At 43.8% G+C, this 18,117-nt stretch overlaps 1 protein-coding gene and 1 pseudogene across 1 annotated transcript; both read left to right on the forward strand.

The window, feature by feature from the left end:
* Positions 1–3,537: 3,537 nt before the first annotated feature.
* LOC124671965 lies at positions 3,538–4,630 on the forward strand (annotated as a pseudogene).
* Positions 4,631–7,212: 2,582 nt separating this feature from the next.
* LOC124676781 (MLO-like protein 1) lies at positions 7,213–10,311 on the forward strand. The gene is made up of 14 exons (XM_047212811.1): positions 7,213–7,326; positions 7,416–7,470; positions 7,559–7,791; positions 8,131–8,247; positions 8,323–8,374; positions 8,475–8,572; positions 8,668–8,742; positions 8,848–8,936; positions 9,036–9,085; positions 9,182–9,222; positions 9,318–9,530; positions 9,660–9,727; positions 9,829–9,889; positions 9,969–10,311. Exons 1-14 carry the CDS (start codon positions 7,213–7,215, stop codon positions 10,137–10,139), a joined length of 1,437 nt encoding a protein of 478 aa, XP_047068767.1. The 3' UTR covers positions 10,140–10,311.
* Positions 10,312–18,117: the final 7,806 nt, after the last annotated feature.

Here is an 18,117-nt window from a genome sequence, read left to right on the forward strand (position 1 = left end):
TTTGCCATCGGCAGTTAACCAGAAAAGCTTGGCACGTTACTCAATATCCTTTACGCGTTAAAACCTTACTGATAAATACAAGCCCTGATACAAATGTGTCGGGTGACCTATGAAGATCTGCAGAAAACTTCGGCAGAAGAAGATGTTCGAGTAGCACAACTTGAGTCTACGCACGGATCGCAAGCATCCGCACATAGACTCGGGGGCTACTCCCATCAGGAGCGCTGGACGCGCACCCGATAGAAAGAGATGATGATGTTTGCAGGATGAACAAGAACAATCAAGGGAGAAGAACAGTCGGTGGAGGCATGCTTTAGTCTCTACCCGAAATATCTTCGGTAGACACTCGGGGACTATTGACGTGGGCATTACCCTTCGGGTAACTGACATTGCCCTATCCTGTGCGGCCCAACTGGAGCCCCATGAAGGTACCCGATGGCAAGGCGGGCCACTAGGATGGTGCTGGAGAAGATTCTTTGAAGAACAATACATAGAGGGGCCGAACAAGGAAAGTTTAGAGCTAGGTCTTTTGTAAACTTAGTCGTACCCGGACAGATCTCATGAGACCTGGCCTCCTATATAAAGGCCAGGAGAGGGGCTTCCGAGGGGGACAATCAATCTTAGCAACTTTAGCCACCATAAGTCCAGAGCTAGGTCGCCGTAGCACTTAGCCTCTCGACGAGATCACAGCCGAAACCTTCGGCACCCCATTGTAACCCGATATTTTCATAATCAAGATCAGACATGCAGGACGTAAGGGTTTTACCTCATCGAGGGCCCCGAACCTGGGTAAATCGCTCTCCCCGCTTGTCTGTTAACCGATGTCTCGTGTCAGCCTACAGGATTCCATCAACCCTAAGCCCCAATCAGTGGGCATTGCCGAGGAGTACCCTCGACAAAGGGGCTCCCAAGCCAGCGCCCAAGTGTCCCCCTCTACTAAATCCTAGCTACTCCCTCCTCACTCTTTCTCCCGCATCGCTTACGGCGAAGCCCTGCCGGAGATCTCCACCACCACCATCACTGTCATGCTGGCGGGATTCCGAGGAGGATCTACTACATCCGCTGCCCACTGGAATAGGGAGAAGGATGTCATCATCAACACCGTACGTGTGACCGAGTGCGGAGGTGCTTCCCGATTGTGGCAGCGTCAAGATCTTCTACGCGCTTTTGAAAGCGAGAAGTGATCGACTACATCTACCACGAGATTTATCTCGTTAATGCTTAGCAATCTTCGAGGGTATGTTGACCTTCACCTTGTTGCTACCATCTACTAGATTAGATATTGGCTTGTTATTCGTTCCGGTAGGAATTTTTTGTTTTCTATGCTACGAATCCCAACATTTTTAGTTTTTTAAAAAATAGAAGAAAATGTTAGAAATTTCAAAAAAAATCCTTCCAGATGAACATGTGATGTCATCTAGTTTTTAGGGAAAATTAACAAACATGAATTTTGATATATTATGCAAAATGGTGTCATCATTCGGCGCATACGATGTCCAATGAAAACGTTTTTATATGAAAATGTATCTACTCAAAATTTTACATCCGATATCAAACCCTACGGACGGTTTAGCGATTTTTTGGATTGCCAAATTTGAAAACGAAAACAAAGTTTTTCCAGGTTTTAGATTTCAGGCAAAATTTGAAAAAAGGAAAAAATAGCAATAGCGCACCATGAGATGGTGCGCCACTACTAGTCTTCCCTCCTTCAAAATTTAAAACTGGGCAACTACTTTCCCCTACTTCTTATCCATCTTCCTACTCCCTCCTCCACACATTCTATTCTCCTCCTCCTCCTCCTCCTCTCCTCCTTCATCTCCATCATTTGCTTCTTCCTTCTACTCCTCCAGCCACCCCACCTTCCTCCTCTTCGGCGACCCTCCCTCTAGCCTTCCTTCTCCCTCCGGCGACCCTACCTCTGGCCTTCCTACTACATCCTCTTCTCTCTCCTCTCCATGAACCCTCCTCTCCTCCCTCCTGCCTCTTCTCCATGAACCCTCCTTTCCTCCCTCCTCCATCCTCACCGACTACTAGGTTATGAGTATGAGCATGAATATGAACACAAACGGGACAAATAATTTGGACAACAAAAAGAGAAAAAATTACGACAAAATAATCAATTTTTGTGCTAGATCTAGATCCAGATTTCAAATTTTAGCAGTGGAGCACCTACTTTTTTACTAGTGGAGCACCTCGCGTTTTTAGCAGTAGCGCACCAGGTAGCTACTAGTGGCACACTACATGGTGCTAAGCCATATAGCAATGGCGCACATGGTGCGACATTTAGCTGTGGCGTGACAGTAGTGGTGGTCCGCCACTAATAAAGTTTTTTCTAATAGTGCAAAGTCATTTGGATCGGGTACCACGAAACCATTTTATCGACCCGGGGTCATCAACCCAAAATTAAGTGGATCGCGATCCACGTCCCAAATTGGTGTACCAGAGATGTATACCCCTCGCCGATCCTCGTTCGCTCGGATGTTGACCCTGTACCTCGACTCGGACAACCTGGATTTCCGGCAACTATGTTCCAGAGGGCGGCCATCAAGCAGAAGGGTGTCGCGAAGTACAATCTGAGCGAGCGGCCACGACGGTGCACAATTGAGGGAGAGTTTAGAGAGTAATGGAGAGAACGGGTGGTGGCTAGCCCCTTATTTTCCTTGCATAGCATGCAGGATAACAACCTAGCCGCCATATATATGTATTCCCTCTGTTCTATGAAGGTTGCGTGAAATTTATCAAAATTTTGATATATCTTAACAAATAATCATAGACCATGTTTGTGGGACGGAGAAAGTATTTTCATTGTGAATCAGGCACAACTAACGCGCGGGATTTCGAGGGGAGCTTCCAAATTTCAAACCAGCAATCAATCATGGAAGCTTTATATGATATTAAGGAAAAGCTGAATCTACCGTTCGCAGTGGAGATTATTATGATTGTTTCATGGTCCATTTGGATAATCAGAAACAAGAAAATCTTTGAAGGACAAACACCAACTTTTCAAGCCTGGAAGTCAATGTTCAAACAAGAGATCCACTTACTTTCTTACAGAATGAAGAAAAAATGGGATAATCCTTTCAAGAATTGGCTCCACCTTTTCATGGCTTCTTAACTTTTGTTTTAGCTTTCTTTTTGTCTTTCTTTTTTCTTTCTTTCTTTCCTTCTTTGTACATCTTGTACGGGGGGGGGGGGGGGGGGAGCTTCCATTCTGGGTTAGTGCCGTAGTGGAGGGGACGTTGGTACAGGTCGTTTTTTTTTTTTCCTTTACCGATGAAAGCTCCGATCTATATAGCCCTGGTCAAGATTTATTTCCAGCACCGCCGCCGCCGCCGGCGCGCTCCTAGATGCATCCGCTCGATTCCTCGTCTCTTCCGACACCCTGACACGCCACCCCTCCTCCAAATGTACCGCTTCTCCGGTATCTCGCGACCTCTCCTCTCTTTCATGGCCGGTGCTCCGCCGCCACGAGTTCTCCCACCTCCCAGTGCACCACCAGTTCGTTGTGTTCCCCGAACCCCCCATGGATCTCGTAACATGGCAAGCATCGGCGAGACGAGGGGCGTAACAGAGGAGGCAATCTCTTGCGACGCTGATAGCCGTCAGGAAGACGGAGGGGGCACCGTAAGGTCCGTAACATACAATCGCCAGGTTATACTCGTGGACAGTGATGAAGAAGACATGTGCCGTTACAAGGAAAGCGTGTTCCCTCTGTACACGTCCAAAAACAGCGGCCACCGTAGCGGCTCCATATACACCAGCGCGCTGGGGAAGATGTTCGGTGTCTCGGACCGCAGAGAGACTCCGCTGGAGGCCACGATGAACTCAGATCCCACGGCCGACTGCTTCTGCCACAACGGAACCTGCATCGTGCATCCGCCTAGGTGCATGCTGCAGATTTTCTCGCTCAAGCTAGCTAAAGCTCCTTCCAACAGCGGCTCGTCAGTCGTCACTAGAGTTGTATGGATACATAGCGGTGCGGGACAACCTGGATCGGCTGCTTAACTACGTCGTCAGCTACAGCAGGGACGATCCCGTCGTCGTGGAGCAGGGGTCTCTCATCACCATGAACGGCCCTAAGCGAGCCATACATCTGCTCGACACTATTGTAATCGAGTACGACATGAGGATCAAGACAGGCGAAGACGAAAACGATGATCTGCAACTGATTGATGGTCTGTCTGCCGTAGACGGCAATGGCGTGTGGGACTCTCGCACGTTAGCAAGACGCATCCACGGCGACTGCGGCGCCGTCGACATGGTTTTTCTGCGTCTTGGATGCGGCGTCGAGGCGACCGTGCAGGTTTCCGTTTCGCAAGTGAAATGCGGCTTCAGTTTGCGTCTCGGTTGCTTCGTCAATAGATTAGATGAAGAGATCTGTCTCTTTGATGGCGCCATCATCGGCGAATCAGGTATCTTACACAGGTCTGTGGTTTCTGTCATCATGGATTCATGGATGGATTTGAAGTTCATGATTGGGTCGGAGTCCTCTACTGCTTGTGCTCAAGTTTGTTGTTCCTTCAGGGCCAACAGCCACGGGCTGTCTACTCAACATATAAAGACTGACTGTGCGTTGATTTCAGTTAAGGTCACTTGGTCGACTCTGTCTCTCAGCCTTGATGATCTATAAAGTTGCGCAGTCTAGAGTCTGCACTTGTAGCAAAAAAAAAAATAAAGCGATCAAATATTTATTGCCTAATAAAGTTATTTCTTTGTAAATTTAATTGCACGCAAATCATCTACTTGCACTTGAAACTAGAAATGCTGACCTATATTGAAACTTTTGCATTCTCCCTGTCAGTGAAACAGACAATGCCCCATGCGGTATTTGTCAATCTCATCAAACTAAAGTTCCACAAACAAAAAATGCAGTAGCTTTCAAACCTGCCTGTGATCCATAAGGTCACTTGGTCGACTTTGTCTCTGCCTGTGATCTCGAACTGACATGAACTTTGTCAAGTAGTACTACCTCCGTTCTAGATTAGTCGTTGCATATTCGGATGTATCTATACGCAAAATAATTGCAGATATATCCAGATCAGCGACAACTAATATGGAACGAAGCGAGTAGTTGTTTATGTGGTGAATGGGCCAATCTATATAGTTGTGCAGTCTTGGTCTGGACTTGTGGCAACAATGGAACGTTCAAATATTCTCTGATATTTATGTCTAAATTCAGTTGTGGCAAATTTAGATTATTCTCAATCTGCTGTAAAGGAGTATTATTTGTACATGTTGAGGGGAAACCTACTGATTCTCCATTTTGGAAAGGTCTTATGCGTGTGAAAGATGATTTTTTTAGTAGGGGCTTTTTTAAAGTGGGGAACAGATCTGATACACGGTTTTGGGAGGACATTTGGCTAGGAGACACTTCTTTAGCACAACAATATCCGGCGTTGTATACAACGAAAGAATGTTTTAGTTGCTACTGTGTTGGCACAAAATCCGCTTAATATTGCTTTTAGGAGGGCTTTTAACGAAAACAAATGGAATCAATGGATTAATCTTTGTCAACGGCTAATGATGGTACAGTTGACAAACACTCCGGATAAATTTTTTTGGAAACTTACTGATTCCGGAACATTTTCAGTCAAATCAATGTATCTTGACTTAATGAATGGTCACACTCCTTTTTTACGCAAATATCTGTGAAAATTAAAAATACCTCTCAAGATCAAAAAATTTATGTGGTTTCTTAACAATAAAGTACTACTCACAAAAGACAATTTGGTGAAACGGAATTGGCATGGATGCACTAAATGTTGTTTTTGTAATGAGCCAGAAACCATAAATCACTTATTCTTATCATGTCCATTTGCCAAAATTGTTTGGCAAATGATTTATTTTACTTTTGGTATACACCCACCTGCAAATATTACTAATATGTTTGGTAATTGGCTTAATGGGGTTCATAAATTGGATAAGAATATAATACGGATTGGCATATCTGTTGTATGCTGGTCTATTTGGACAAACCGGAATGACATAATTTTTAACAGACAAAAGGGAACTAATTTTTTGCAGGTTATACGGCGTGCGGCGTACTGGATCCAACAATGGGCTTTCCTTCTTCCGGAGGATCAGCGGGAGACTATGGATATTGGGTGCAACCGTCTGCTGACGGTTACTCAGGACTTCTTTTTCCAGGCTACTGGGTGGCGACACACTAGTAGGATACAAAATGGATAATTCTGTGTTTTTATTCATTTTCCGATGGTTGATACTTGTCTCAACCATCTCTGATCCGTGATGTAAACTTCTGAATTTTTTTGAACCATTCAAATAAATGAAAAGCCGTGTGCATCACATTGATGCAGAGGCTGGGCAATGCCCCATTTCGAAAAAATTAAAAAGTAAATTTAGGACGTTCTTAGGTCAAATAGATGCATCACAAACTGGATTAGCGGCATGTGCATCAGTCATCTTGTAGTACGATCTTTTTTTTCTTTCCCGAAACTCTTTTTTTTTTTTTTGAGGTTGAATGGTAGGTGGTCTGCCTTTACATTATGGTTATAGAATGTACAAGTTCGACGTGGGCTTAGCCCAGTGGTTGGGATCGCAGTGGCGCATCCTAACGACCGGAGTTCGATTCCTGTTAGGGACGAATTTCGGAATTGTCACGCCAAGTCCCGCTTCTACTATATCAAAAAGTGTCTAGTTCCTCCTAGACACTGTTTCATTTTTTTTAGAATGTACAAGTTCTGAAGCTTTTTCATGCTCGATCTATACTGCACGCAGAACATCTACTTGCACTGGAAAGTGGAAATGCTGACCATACTGAAGCTTTTGCAGTCTCCGCGCCAGTGGAACAGATAATACACTATGGTCTCCATTCGGTTATTTGTAAATCTGATCAAGGAAAGTTCCACAAAGATAAAATGCACTAGATTTGAAACCTTTCTTGGTTAAAATAATATACGCGGCATAATACACTGAAAAAAGCGAAGCAGGGACTAGCTGTTCCCTTTTGGGAAAGGAATTCCTTTAGGAAAAGAAACGTGGGTTAAAGAAGCTTAGCCAGTAAGTACGATCGAGGGGTTAGAGGGGCTAAGTTATGAACAGATAAGAAGTGTCAGGGCCACCTGAGCTGTCCACGAGGCCCTGAAAATTTCAGTATACTCCATGTAACTTTAGTACAGTATATAAGAAGAGCAAGGACGAGGAGTACGGTGAAGGCAACAGAAGGGGGCGAACCAGCCTTGGTAGTCAGCAATGTCTGGTGGCGCGACGCTTGAGGAGACGCCGACATGGATCGTGGCGTCGGTGTGCTCCATCATCGTCTTCATCTCCATCATCTTCGAGCGCTCTCTACATTATCTTGGGAAGGTGCTCAAATTTTGTTTCCCAGTGTCACTGATGCAGAGCTCGTTAATTTGTCAGAGTAACTAAGACCTTATTTGTTGTATCACTTGCAGGCGCTGGAGCACCGGAGGGAGACGCTGTATGAGGCGTTGATCAAGCTCAAAGAAGGTATGCCATATCCTCCATCGATCGTCATCTAGTAGTAGCTTGCTTAGTTGTCACATTTTGAACTTGTGCTTACTTGTCAATGCTGCAGAGCTGATGCTGCTGGGGTTCATCTCGCTGATGCTCGTCGTGTCCCAAGACCTGATACAAAAGATCTGCATCGATGAGAGCCTCATGGGGCATTGGCTGCCGTGCCTCCCGGCCACCAGCGTGACGACTGCACATTACGGCGTCTCTGCTTCTTCTTCCTCCTCCTTAGCCATTGGCGCCAGGAGGCTGCTCAAGGGAGAACCTGCAGCCTCGGGGCACTGCTCGACCCGCCAGGTTTGGAAATGTTATTATACTCGCGTCGGCACCAGATGTAACCAGGGGAATCGATCGGGGCGGTTTGGACATGTTTCAGAGTCGGTGCATAGAAGGTTTTAGAAAATTGCATCAGACAAGGAGACTGGTTTGATCGAGGTCTTGATACACTACAGTTTCAGTTTTTATTTAAACCGACATGGTGATAACAAAACTAAGATTACAGTGTCAGCACACCTTTATCTTACTAGTAGTACTTTTGCTCGGTTAACTACTGTACTGTAACGCATCTACTGCATCCCATCCATAATAAGTGTCGACGTTTTAATTAATTTTTAAGCCATCTTGCAACTGTTTCAGGGAAAAGTCCCGTTGCTCTCCCTTCACGCCTTGGAGCAGATACACATCTTCATCTTTGTTCTAGCTATCACGCATGTCGCTCTCAGCGCCTTTACAGTGCTCCTGGGACTTCTTCAGGTAGCTAAACTACTAGATCGTGCTAATTAATCCTATCTGAACTTCCATAGTTGACCTGACAGTGCCCGTGCGCAGATGCGGAAATGGAAACAGTGGGAGAAGAGCATCCAGGTAGATGGCGACAGTGGTAAGGAAACGGTTCTAATACTACACTCACTTGAAACGAGTGAGTAGAGGTACTTATGATAGTTAGTGGTATCAATAAGGCTAATTACTCGGTTTATCAGCTGCCGCTCCTAAGATGATCCACCGGGTGCAGCAATACAAGTTCATCCAGGACCGGTACAAGGGTTACGGCAAAACCACCATGGTCATACTTTGGATTGTAAGTATGCGATGCAATCAGCAAACAAAACTTGAGATATGTACTATTAACTTGTTGTATGTCTGAACTTTGAACTTGGGCGATGTTTTTTCCAGCATTCTTTCTTCAAGCAGTTCTACGGATCAGTGACCAAGGACGATTATGTCGCAATGAGGCTTGGTTTTCTCATGGTATATCATACTCCCTCGGTTCCATAATTTTATCGTTGCTTTAATTCAATTGTGCCTTTTTTTTCTTCTGGCCCGGGTTTCTGAACAACTATTTTTACTTGGCAGGAGCACTTCAGGGGGAACCGAAAATTTGACTTCTATGACTACATGATAAAGGCTCTCGAGAAAGATTACAAGAGAGTTGTTGGTATAAAGTAAGTTGATGAACTTGGAGTTGAAGATCGACCGTTGTTTGCCAGAGCTTATAACTATTAAATGATATCTGCTTACTAACTTCAATCTGTTCAACGCAGATGGTATTACTGGATATTTGTGATGATTTTCCTGCTAATTAACGTCACTGGTATGCCCGATATTTCTTGCACCTCCACGACTATGTACCTTGTTTTCCCTCAGTATTTACAACATTGATCCTCATGGCTGAAAATGCTTGGTGTAGGGTGGCACTCGTACTTCTGGATCTCACTTGTTCCGTTGGCTGTAAGTGCTATACACTGCTTGTTCTGTTTTTGCCCTTGTATTCGCTACTTATGATGACATGATGTGTGTGCCCTTCTTGCTCTGTATATATACAGCTGCTACTTCTGATTGGGACGAAGCTGGAGCACATCATAACCCAGATGGCCTACGAGGTGGCCTCGAAGCACGCCACCGTGGACGACGGGGGCATTGCCGTCGACCCCTCCGACGACCTCTTCTGGTTCCACAACCCCCGGATCCTGCTCATCCTCATCCACTTCATCCTGTTCCAGAACGCGTTCGAGTTCGCCTACTTCTTCTGGACGCTAGTAAGCAATAGCATGCTCAAGATCACGCAATTCAATCCTGTAACTTCAGTCCTAATTGCTCGTCAAAGAAACTTCAGTGGTAATTACTACAGTAACTAAGCTCTGACATTGTGATTTGTGTGACTGCAGGCAACGTTCGGCTTCAACTCCTGCATCATGGACAGGCTCGGGTACAACGTCTCAAGAATCGCCATATGGTATGCCGGGATTCGAATTAATCAGTAATCGCGCGAATTCATGTCTGTCAGGTGGTCGATGGATGCATAGCTGACGCGCGTTTGCTTGTTTCGTTGTCCAGCGTCGTCGTGCAGGTGCTATGCAGCTACAGCACACTCCCCCTCTACGCCATCGTCTCTCATGTAAGTTCAGTCGCCAGCCATGGTTCTCATATGATTACATGACCGGACGAGCCTTGACAAAATCACTGAATGAATGCAGATGGGGAGCTCGTTCAAGAGCGCCGTGTTCGCGGACGACGTGGTGGGCCATCTCAGGGACTGGGCCGACGGTGCCCGGATGCGAAGGCGAGGAGACGAGCCTGGCTGCCTGGGCGCGGGCGCGGCGGCAACAGCGTCGAGCAGAGAAGAGATCCGGCTGTCACGGGACTAGGAGTACATGTGAAATTCTTTTCGGACTCGACGGAACTCGTGCTGTTGCTTCTGATGAATGTAATGCAAAGCGCTCCAACATGTTTTGGAATGGTGGTGCTGCCCACTGTATTGATATGATGCTGGAGGACATTGGGAAGCTGCCATCAATTGACTCTACTATTGCAAAAGCTAGAGTTATGATTGTTTTTTTCCTTTATCATATACAAGTGTTCTGGACCTAATGAGGGACTTCTTGGGAAAGATATAGTTTGTGAAAGGAGTTTCCCTCCCTAAATAGTTTTGGTGTAGCTGCAACGCAATTAGTGGAAAGTCGTGTGCATGGGCAGTATAGGTATTCTCGAAAATGGCACAAGATGATCCCCTAAAAAGGGAATAAATCGAAGGCAGGTTTCCAAACTTTTTCGTTTCAATGACTCCTAGAAAATCTGTACTATCAAGAGGTCCATTAAAGACGGTATGGGTAGAATTATGTTCACATATAGAAACAAAATGCACCCCCAAAGCCCTCCTAAAATGGTTAGGATGTATCACCCCCATTATCGCAACATTGTTCTAGGCCCGGATACTAGTGCAGCCAACGGTAGTACCACTCTCTCCTAGAAATGGCACTACTTGTGCCTAATGCACCTTACATCTTCTAGGATTCGGGATATTCGTAGATCTCTCTCCCTATCCACTCGAACACTTTCATCTTCTAGGATTCAGGAGAGAAGATCTAGCTCTACAACTCCACCAAGGAAAACTTGATCTCCCTTGCAATCCCTAGTGGATCTTGTTACTCTTGGGTGTTTGGGCACCCTAGACGGAAGAGTTCGTCCTTGAAGCTCAATCTTTGTGGTGTAAATCTTTTGGTCGCGTTGGGAGCTTCCAATTTAGTAATGGAGATTGCGCCAACCTTGTTTGTAAACATTTTGATCGAAGCATGCAAGGGTCACTGCTTAGTGGATCCTAGCACCTTGCTTTGCGCAAGGAACGAAGTGAATAAGGTGAGCCTTTATGGCACGTGGTGGGCTTTGTGCAGACACACTTCTCCAATGAAGATGTTCTTCCCCAAAGGAAGGAACTTCGGGAAATACATCCTCGTCTCCATCATTGAGGTTATTTTTATCATTTACTTACTTGATGTATGGTTAATGTATACCGATACTCTCCAAGGGAAGGGAATAACTGTAGCACAATTTGATAAGTATTTGAATGTCAAATCCACAAGGAGCTGAAGATAAATTATCTATTCTCTTAAGCCCTATAACCCACCTATATGGTTATTTGTGCAATGCAATAAAATAAAATATGCAAGATTTTAATTTGTTAATACAACTAACTAGAATGCGGGAAACTAAAACAACTAAGTGCTTAAATTAAAGATGCAAAGAAAGCTTATGCAAGGTGGAGGTGGATGAAGGTACGTCAAGGGATGAACAAGTCACTACTCAAAACTAGACAAACTAGTACATAAGACTATCATAGGAGATAACAAACCTGTATGCATCCACAAACAAACTATTTCACCATAGCCATGAACAAGTCACTAATCAGAACTAGACATAGAGATCCAATACATCATGGGAAAACGATATACCACCTTATAGATCATGTTTGCCAATATATTACAGTAGAGGTATGGAGAGGATGAAGACAGTGCTGCTTTAGATGTTGATGATGACCACGCCGGAGTGGGTGGAGCCACCCAGAGGCTATTCCGGCTCTGATCTCCGCCGGTGGCGGACTGTAGATTCTTTGTTTATGTTTTTTGATCTCTGGTTCCATGTGTAGCGAGGAAGACCATCAGGGATATATATATAGGGTTTTAGGTCAAACACGAACGTATGTGAAACATTGATGTCAAACGAACGGTCGAGGGGTAGATAGACCCCATGGCGCGGTCTGATACCCTGGACGCGTCATGGGTCCCCATTTCCAGCCCATTGACCTCATGTTAGACCACTTTATCTCGTTGGATCCATCTCAAAAATTCTGAAGTGTGCTCTTTGACCTTACCTTTTTTTTGGAGTATCGAAGCTCCGTGAAAGTCCAAAATATTAACATAAGGTTTTTCTACCAAACATAGTTAGAACCAAAATAAAGGGACCGCGAAATCAAAGTAAATCAAGGTGTTAACTCATAATGTGATGGAAATGTGATGGGATTTAACACAATAGACTACAAATAACATAGATGCATTTCAGATGCATCAGATACTTAATTTGTTAGTCGCCTATTCACCTCCCTCGGTAGTTGACCGTACCTATCCTTTTCAGATAGGTCTGGTGTTCTTTGTTTGCTTTAACATATCTGAACTTGGAGAGCATGTTGGACAACAAGAAACAATTCCATAAGCTATTTAGATCAAATTATCTTGATTAAATGGCTATTCATAAAAGGTGAAAGGAAGTGAAGCCAATAAAAATTGTGTAGACTGAAACTTTTTACAGGAAGAGTAGACATTGTTGTCAAGTTTTTTTAGCCGTTGGATAATTTTATCAGGAGACTGGACATTGATGTACCAACTATGAGATTCACATACGACTCCTTCTATATGGAATTCAAGAGATCTCGATATAGTTTGAAACGGAAGAACCTAGTTAGGAAGTGTTGAATATTGTGGATAAATGTGGGGCATGAAGAGGACACTACATAGGAGTGGACACTTCTTAAATCCATGCCAATATTATCAAAATAAGCTAGATATTGAGCTAGACTTGAAGAGATATTGCTAGAAGGTATCATAAAAACAAAAGCTTTGATTCGGGTGATATTTACATTGTTTCTAATTAGTTCTCAAGTCGGATCTTGCAATGGTTTCTTAACTCTTATTATATTTTTTAATGAAGTTGGATGGTGTTCCAATCATTGGACAAGTACACGAAATCTCAAGATGACGTTGATGCAAATTTTTGGTTGGACAAGCACCTCCTCAAATTGTAAGAGGAATTTTAGTGCTTTACCACAGGTAAGCAAGAAGTATAATTTACTTTCAACCATGCTAAGTGCCTAGCGGCAATAGCAGCATTTACTTAACTTGCATATGATTATAGTATCATTTTATTTTAGGCGCAATCTGATGGCAGATCCTAGTTTGAGAATGTGGGCTTTTTCAACACAAATTTATAATATATACATGCAACCTAACATTTATTTCTAATAAAATAATATACATCAATTTCGCCACTTCACCTACGTGTTCACACAAAGAGACACAATAGGATACTTCATAACAAAATGAGAGTATATGTGTTTATAAAGTGAAACTCGTAACTCAACCAAAAGAGAGAGATGAAAAACTGGGACCTCCTGTTGAGCACAACATAGTTTTTTTTACCCTCGATTGTGAGGCAATAGCCCCACAATATAACCAACAACAAAGTCATATGTAAAAAGGAAAAGGATAACTACCTAGAAAAGATAGATAAGACTCTAAGGTAGAGCCCTAATCCATGCTAACAAACCGTCTCTATGCTTAGTCTTGATTCTATAGTGTAAAAGTGAAATATCATGAATAAACTTGGCCTTCCACCTTACAAAGGTAGGTCCCTCTTGTCTAAAATTCTTCCCATTTTGAATCAACCAAATGTTCCAACTGGCCAACATTAGCACTTCCATAAAAAAAGTTTTAGCAAAAATTCTCCTGGCATGTGCCACCTCCCTTTGTAAATCATTACGGGATATCCAATAAATCTTAAGATAGTTCCAAACTCTAATACTGAAGTTGCAATCAAAGAACAAGTGGATGTGATCCTCATGAGCTCGCAAAGGACAGAGATCACAATGATAGTCCTTAATAACACACCGATGTCTCCTCTAAAGTAGATCACGAGTATTCAACCGATCTGACAACAATAACCAGGCAGAAACATTTATCTTCATCACACAACTAGACTTCCAAAGACACTTAAAAATTTGGAACTTGAATATTCTTATGAATATGAGCATAGAACTTCCCTGGACCATGCTTCTCTGCCGAAATATAACTCCAAACACTAGTAGGGAAACGCTTATAGGTGGAGCTTAGTTCTGTGGCGCACCACTAAAAATGCACCACAGAAAGTTATTTTGTGGCGCACCAGGAACGCTGCGCCACAGAAATAGCTTAATTTTGTGGCGCACCAGGGAGCCATGCATCACAAAAACTTGGTGGGGCCCACACCCTGTCACGCCCAATCATTGGTTTTACTTTTTTTATGGCGCACTGCACTTGGTGCGCCACAGAAATAACGTATTATGTGGCGCACTAGCCTCCGTGCGCCACAGAAATAACGTGTTCTGTGGCGCACTGGCGCAGGTGCGCCACAAATATAACTTCTCCTATATCATGTCGTACCCCTCCCTCGCCCGTACCACTCTCTCCCCTCTCCCTACTGCCGCGCGCCGCCGCCTTCCATGGCGAGCGCTGCCATCGCCGTCGCCGCCGCCGCCGCCGCCTTCCTTCGCGAGGGCCGCATGCCGCCACGCTCCACCCATCCCCGCCACCAGCAGCACAAGCCGCTGCGGCGTGGAGGAGGAGGGGCCCGCGCGGTGATACGCGTACAGCACGCGTCCGTTGGGAACCCCAAGAGGAAGGTGTGATGCGTACAGCGGCAAGTTTTCCCTCAGAAAGAAACCAAGGTTTATCGAACCAGGAGGAGCCAAGAAGCACGTTGAAGGTTGATGGCGGCGAGATGTAGTGCGGCGCAACACCAGGGATTCCGGCGCCAACGTGGAACCTGCACAACACAACCAAAGTACTTTGCCCCAACGAAACAGTGAGGTTGTCAATCTCACCGGCTTGCTGTAACAAAGGATTAGATGTATAGTGTGGATGATGATTGTTTGCAGAGAACAGTAAAGAACAATAGCAGCAGATTGTATTCAATGTAAAGAATAGGACCGGGGTCCACAGTTCACTAGAGGTGTCTCTCCCATAAGACAAATAGCATGTTGGGTGAACAAATTACAGTCGGGCAATTGACAAATGGAGAGGGCATGACCATGCACATACATGATATGATGAGTATTGTGAGATTTAATTGGGCATTACGACAAAGTACATAGACCGCTATCCAGCATGCATCTATGCCTAAAAAGTCCACCTTCAGGTTATCATCCGAACCCCTTCCAGTATTAAGTTGCAAACAACCGACAATTGCATTAAGTATGGTGCGTAATGTAATCAATAACTACATCCTCGGACATAGCATCAATGTTTTATCCCTAGTGGCAACAGCACATCCACAACCTTAGAACTTTCTGTCACTGTCCTAGATTTAATGGAGGCATGAACCCACTATCGAGCATAAATACTCCCTCTTGGAGTTAAGAGTAAAAACTTGGCCGGAGCCTCTACTAATAACGGAGAGCATGCAAGATCATAAACAACACATAGGTAATAGATTGATAATCAATATAACATAGTATTCTCTATCCATCGGATCCCGACAAACACAACATATAGAATTACGAGATAGATGATCTTGATCATGTTAGGCAACTCACAAGATCCGACAATGAAGCACATGAGGAGAAGACAACCATCTAGCTACTGCTATGGACCCATAGTCCAGGGGTGAACTACTCACTCATCACTCCGGAGGCGACCATGGCGGTGAAGAGTCCTCCGGGAGATGATTCCCCTCTCCGGCAGGGTGCCGGAGGCGATATCCTGAATCCCCCGAGATGGGATTGGCGGCGGCGGCGTCTCAGTAAGGTTTTCCGTATCGTGGCTCTCGGTACTGGGGGTTTCGCGACGGAGGCTTTAAGTAGGCGGAAGGGCTGGTCAAGAGGCGCCACGGGGGCCCCACACAACAGGGCCGCGCGGCCAGGGTCCAGGCCGCGCCGCCCTGGCGTGTCGCCACCTCGTGGCCCCACTTCGTTAATCCTTCGGTCTTCTGGAAGCTTCGTGCAAAAATAGGCCCCTGGGCGTTGATTTCGTCCAATTCCGAGAATATTTCCTTTGTAGGATTTACGAAACCAAAAACAGCGAGAAAACAACGAATCGGCTCTTCGGCATCTCGTTAATAGGTTAGTGCCGGAAAATGCATAAATATGACATAAAGTATGTATAAAACATGTAAATATCATCAATAATGTGGCATGGAACATAAGAAATTATCGATACGTCGGAGACGTATCAGCATCCCCAAGCTTAGTTCCTGCTCGTCCCGATCAGGTAAACGATAACAAAGATAATTTCTGGAGTGACATGCCATCATAACCTTGATCATACTATTGTAAGCATATGTAATGAATGCAACGATCAAAACAACGGTAATGACATGAGTAAACAACTGAATCATAAAGCAAAGACTTTTCATGAATAGTACTTCAAGACAAGCATCAATAAGTCTTGCATAAGAGTTAACTCATAAAGCAATAAATCAAAGTAAAGGTATTGAAGCAACACAAAGGAAGATTAAGTTTCAGCGGTTGCTTTCAACTTATAACATGTATATCTCATGGATATTGTCAATGTAAAGTAATATAACAAGTGCAATATGCAAGTATGTAAGAATCAATGCACGATTCACACAAGTGTTTTCTTCTTGAGATGGAGAGAAATAGGTGAACTGACTCAACATAAAAGGTAAAAGAATGGTCCTTCAAAGAGGAAAGCATCGATTGCTATATTTGTGCCAGAGCTTTGGTTTTGAAAACATGAAACAATTTTGTTAACGGTAGTAATAAAGCATATGTATCATGTAAATTATATCTTACAAGTTGCAAGCCTCATGCATAGTATACTAATTGTGCCCGCACCTTGTCCTAATTAGCTTGGATTACCGGGATTATCATCGCAATACACATGTTTTAACCAAGTGTCACAAAGGGGTACCTCTATGCCGCCTGTACAAAGGTCTAAGGAGAAAGCTCGCATTTGGATTTCTCGCTTTTGATTATTCTCAACTTAGACATCCATACCGGGACAACATAGACAACAGATAATGGACTCCTCTTTAATGCATAAGCAATTAGCAACAATTATTGTTCTCATATGAGATTGAGGATATATGTCCAAAACTGAAACTTCCACCATGATTCATGGCTTTAGTTAGCGGCCCAATGTTCTTCTCTAACAATATGCATGCTCTAACCATTAAATGAGTGGTAAATCTCCCTTACTTCAGACAAGACGGACATGCATAGCAACTCACATGATATTCAACAAAGTGTTGATGGCGTCCCCAGGAGCATGGTTATCGCACAACAAGCAACTTAATAAGAGATAAAGTGCATAAGTACATATTCAATACCACAATAGTTTTTAAAGCTATTTGTCCCATGAGCTATATATTGCAAAGGCGAATGATGCAAATTTAAAGGTAGCACTCAAGCAATTTACTTTGGAATGGCGGAGAAATACCATGTAGTAGGTAGGTATGGTGGACACAAATGGCATAGTGGTTGGCTCAAGGATTTTGGATGCATGAGAAGTATTCCCTCTCGATACAAGGTTTAGGCTAGCAAGGTTATTTGAAACAAACACAAGGATGAACCGGTGCAGCAAAACTCACATAAAAGACATATTGTAAACATTATAAGACTCTACACCGTCTTCCTTGTTGTTCAAAACTCAATACTAGAAATTATCTAGACTTTAGAGAGACCAATTATGCAAACCAAATTTTAGCAAGCTCTATGTATTTCTTCATTAATGGGTGCAAAGTATATGATGCAAGAGCTTAAACATGAGCACAACAATTGCCAAGTATCAAATCATCCAAGACATTTTACCAATTACTACATGTAGCATTTCCCAATTCCAACCATATAACAATTTAACGAAGAAGATTCAACCTTCGCCATGAATACTATGAGTAAAGCCTAAGGACATATTTGTCCATATGCAACAGCGGAGCGTGTCTCTCTCCCATACAATGAATTCTAGGATCCATTTTATTCAAACAAAAATAAAAACAAAAACAAACCGACGCTCCAAGCAAAGCACATAAGATGTGATGGAATAAAAATATAGTTTCACGGGAGGAACCTGATAATGTTGTCGA

Source organism: Lolium rigidum, chromosome 7 (genome assembly GCF_022539505.1).
Source record: "Lolium rigidum isolate FL_2022 chromosome 7, APGP_CSIRO_Lrig_0.1, whole genome shotgun sequence".
Classification (NCBI taxonomy): Eukaryota; Viridiplantae; Streptophyta; class Magnoliopsida; order Poales; family Poaceae; genus Lolium; species Lolium rigidum.

What these genes read in the sequence shown, in the direction of transcription:
- LOC124676781 (XM_047212811.1), top strand. Translation starts at nt 7,213, where the DNA reads ATGTCTGGTGGCGCGACGCTTGAGGAGACGCCGACATGGATCGTGGCG. An exon ending in CTCTACATTATCTTGGGAAG is followed by an intron (nt 7,327 to 7,415) that starts GTGCTCAAATTT and finishes TATCACTTGCAG; the next exon opens with GCGCTGGAGCACCGGAGGGA. An exon ending in CCTACTTCTTCTGGACGCTA is followed by an intron (nt 9,531 to 9,659) that starts GTAAGCAATAGC and finishes GTGTGACTGCAG; the next exon opens with GCAACGTTCGGCTTCAACTC.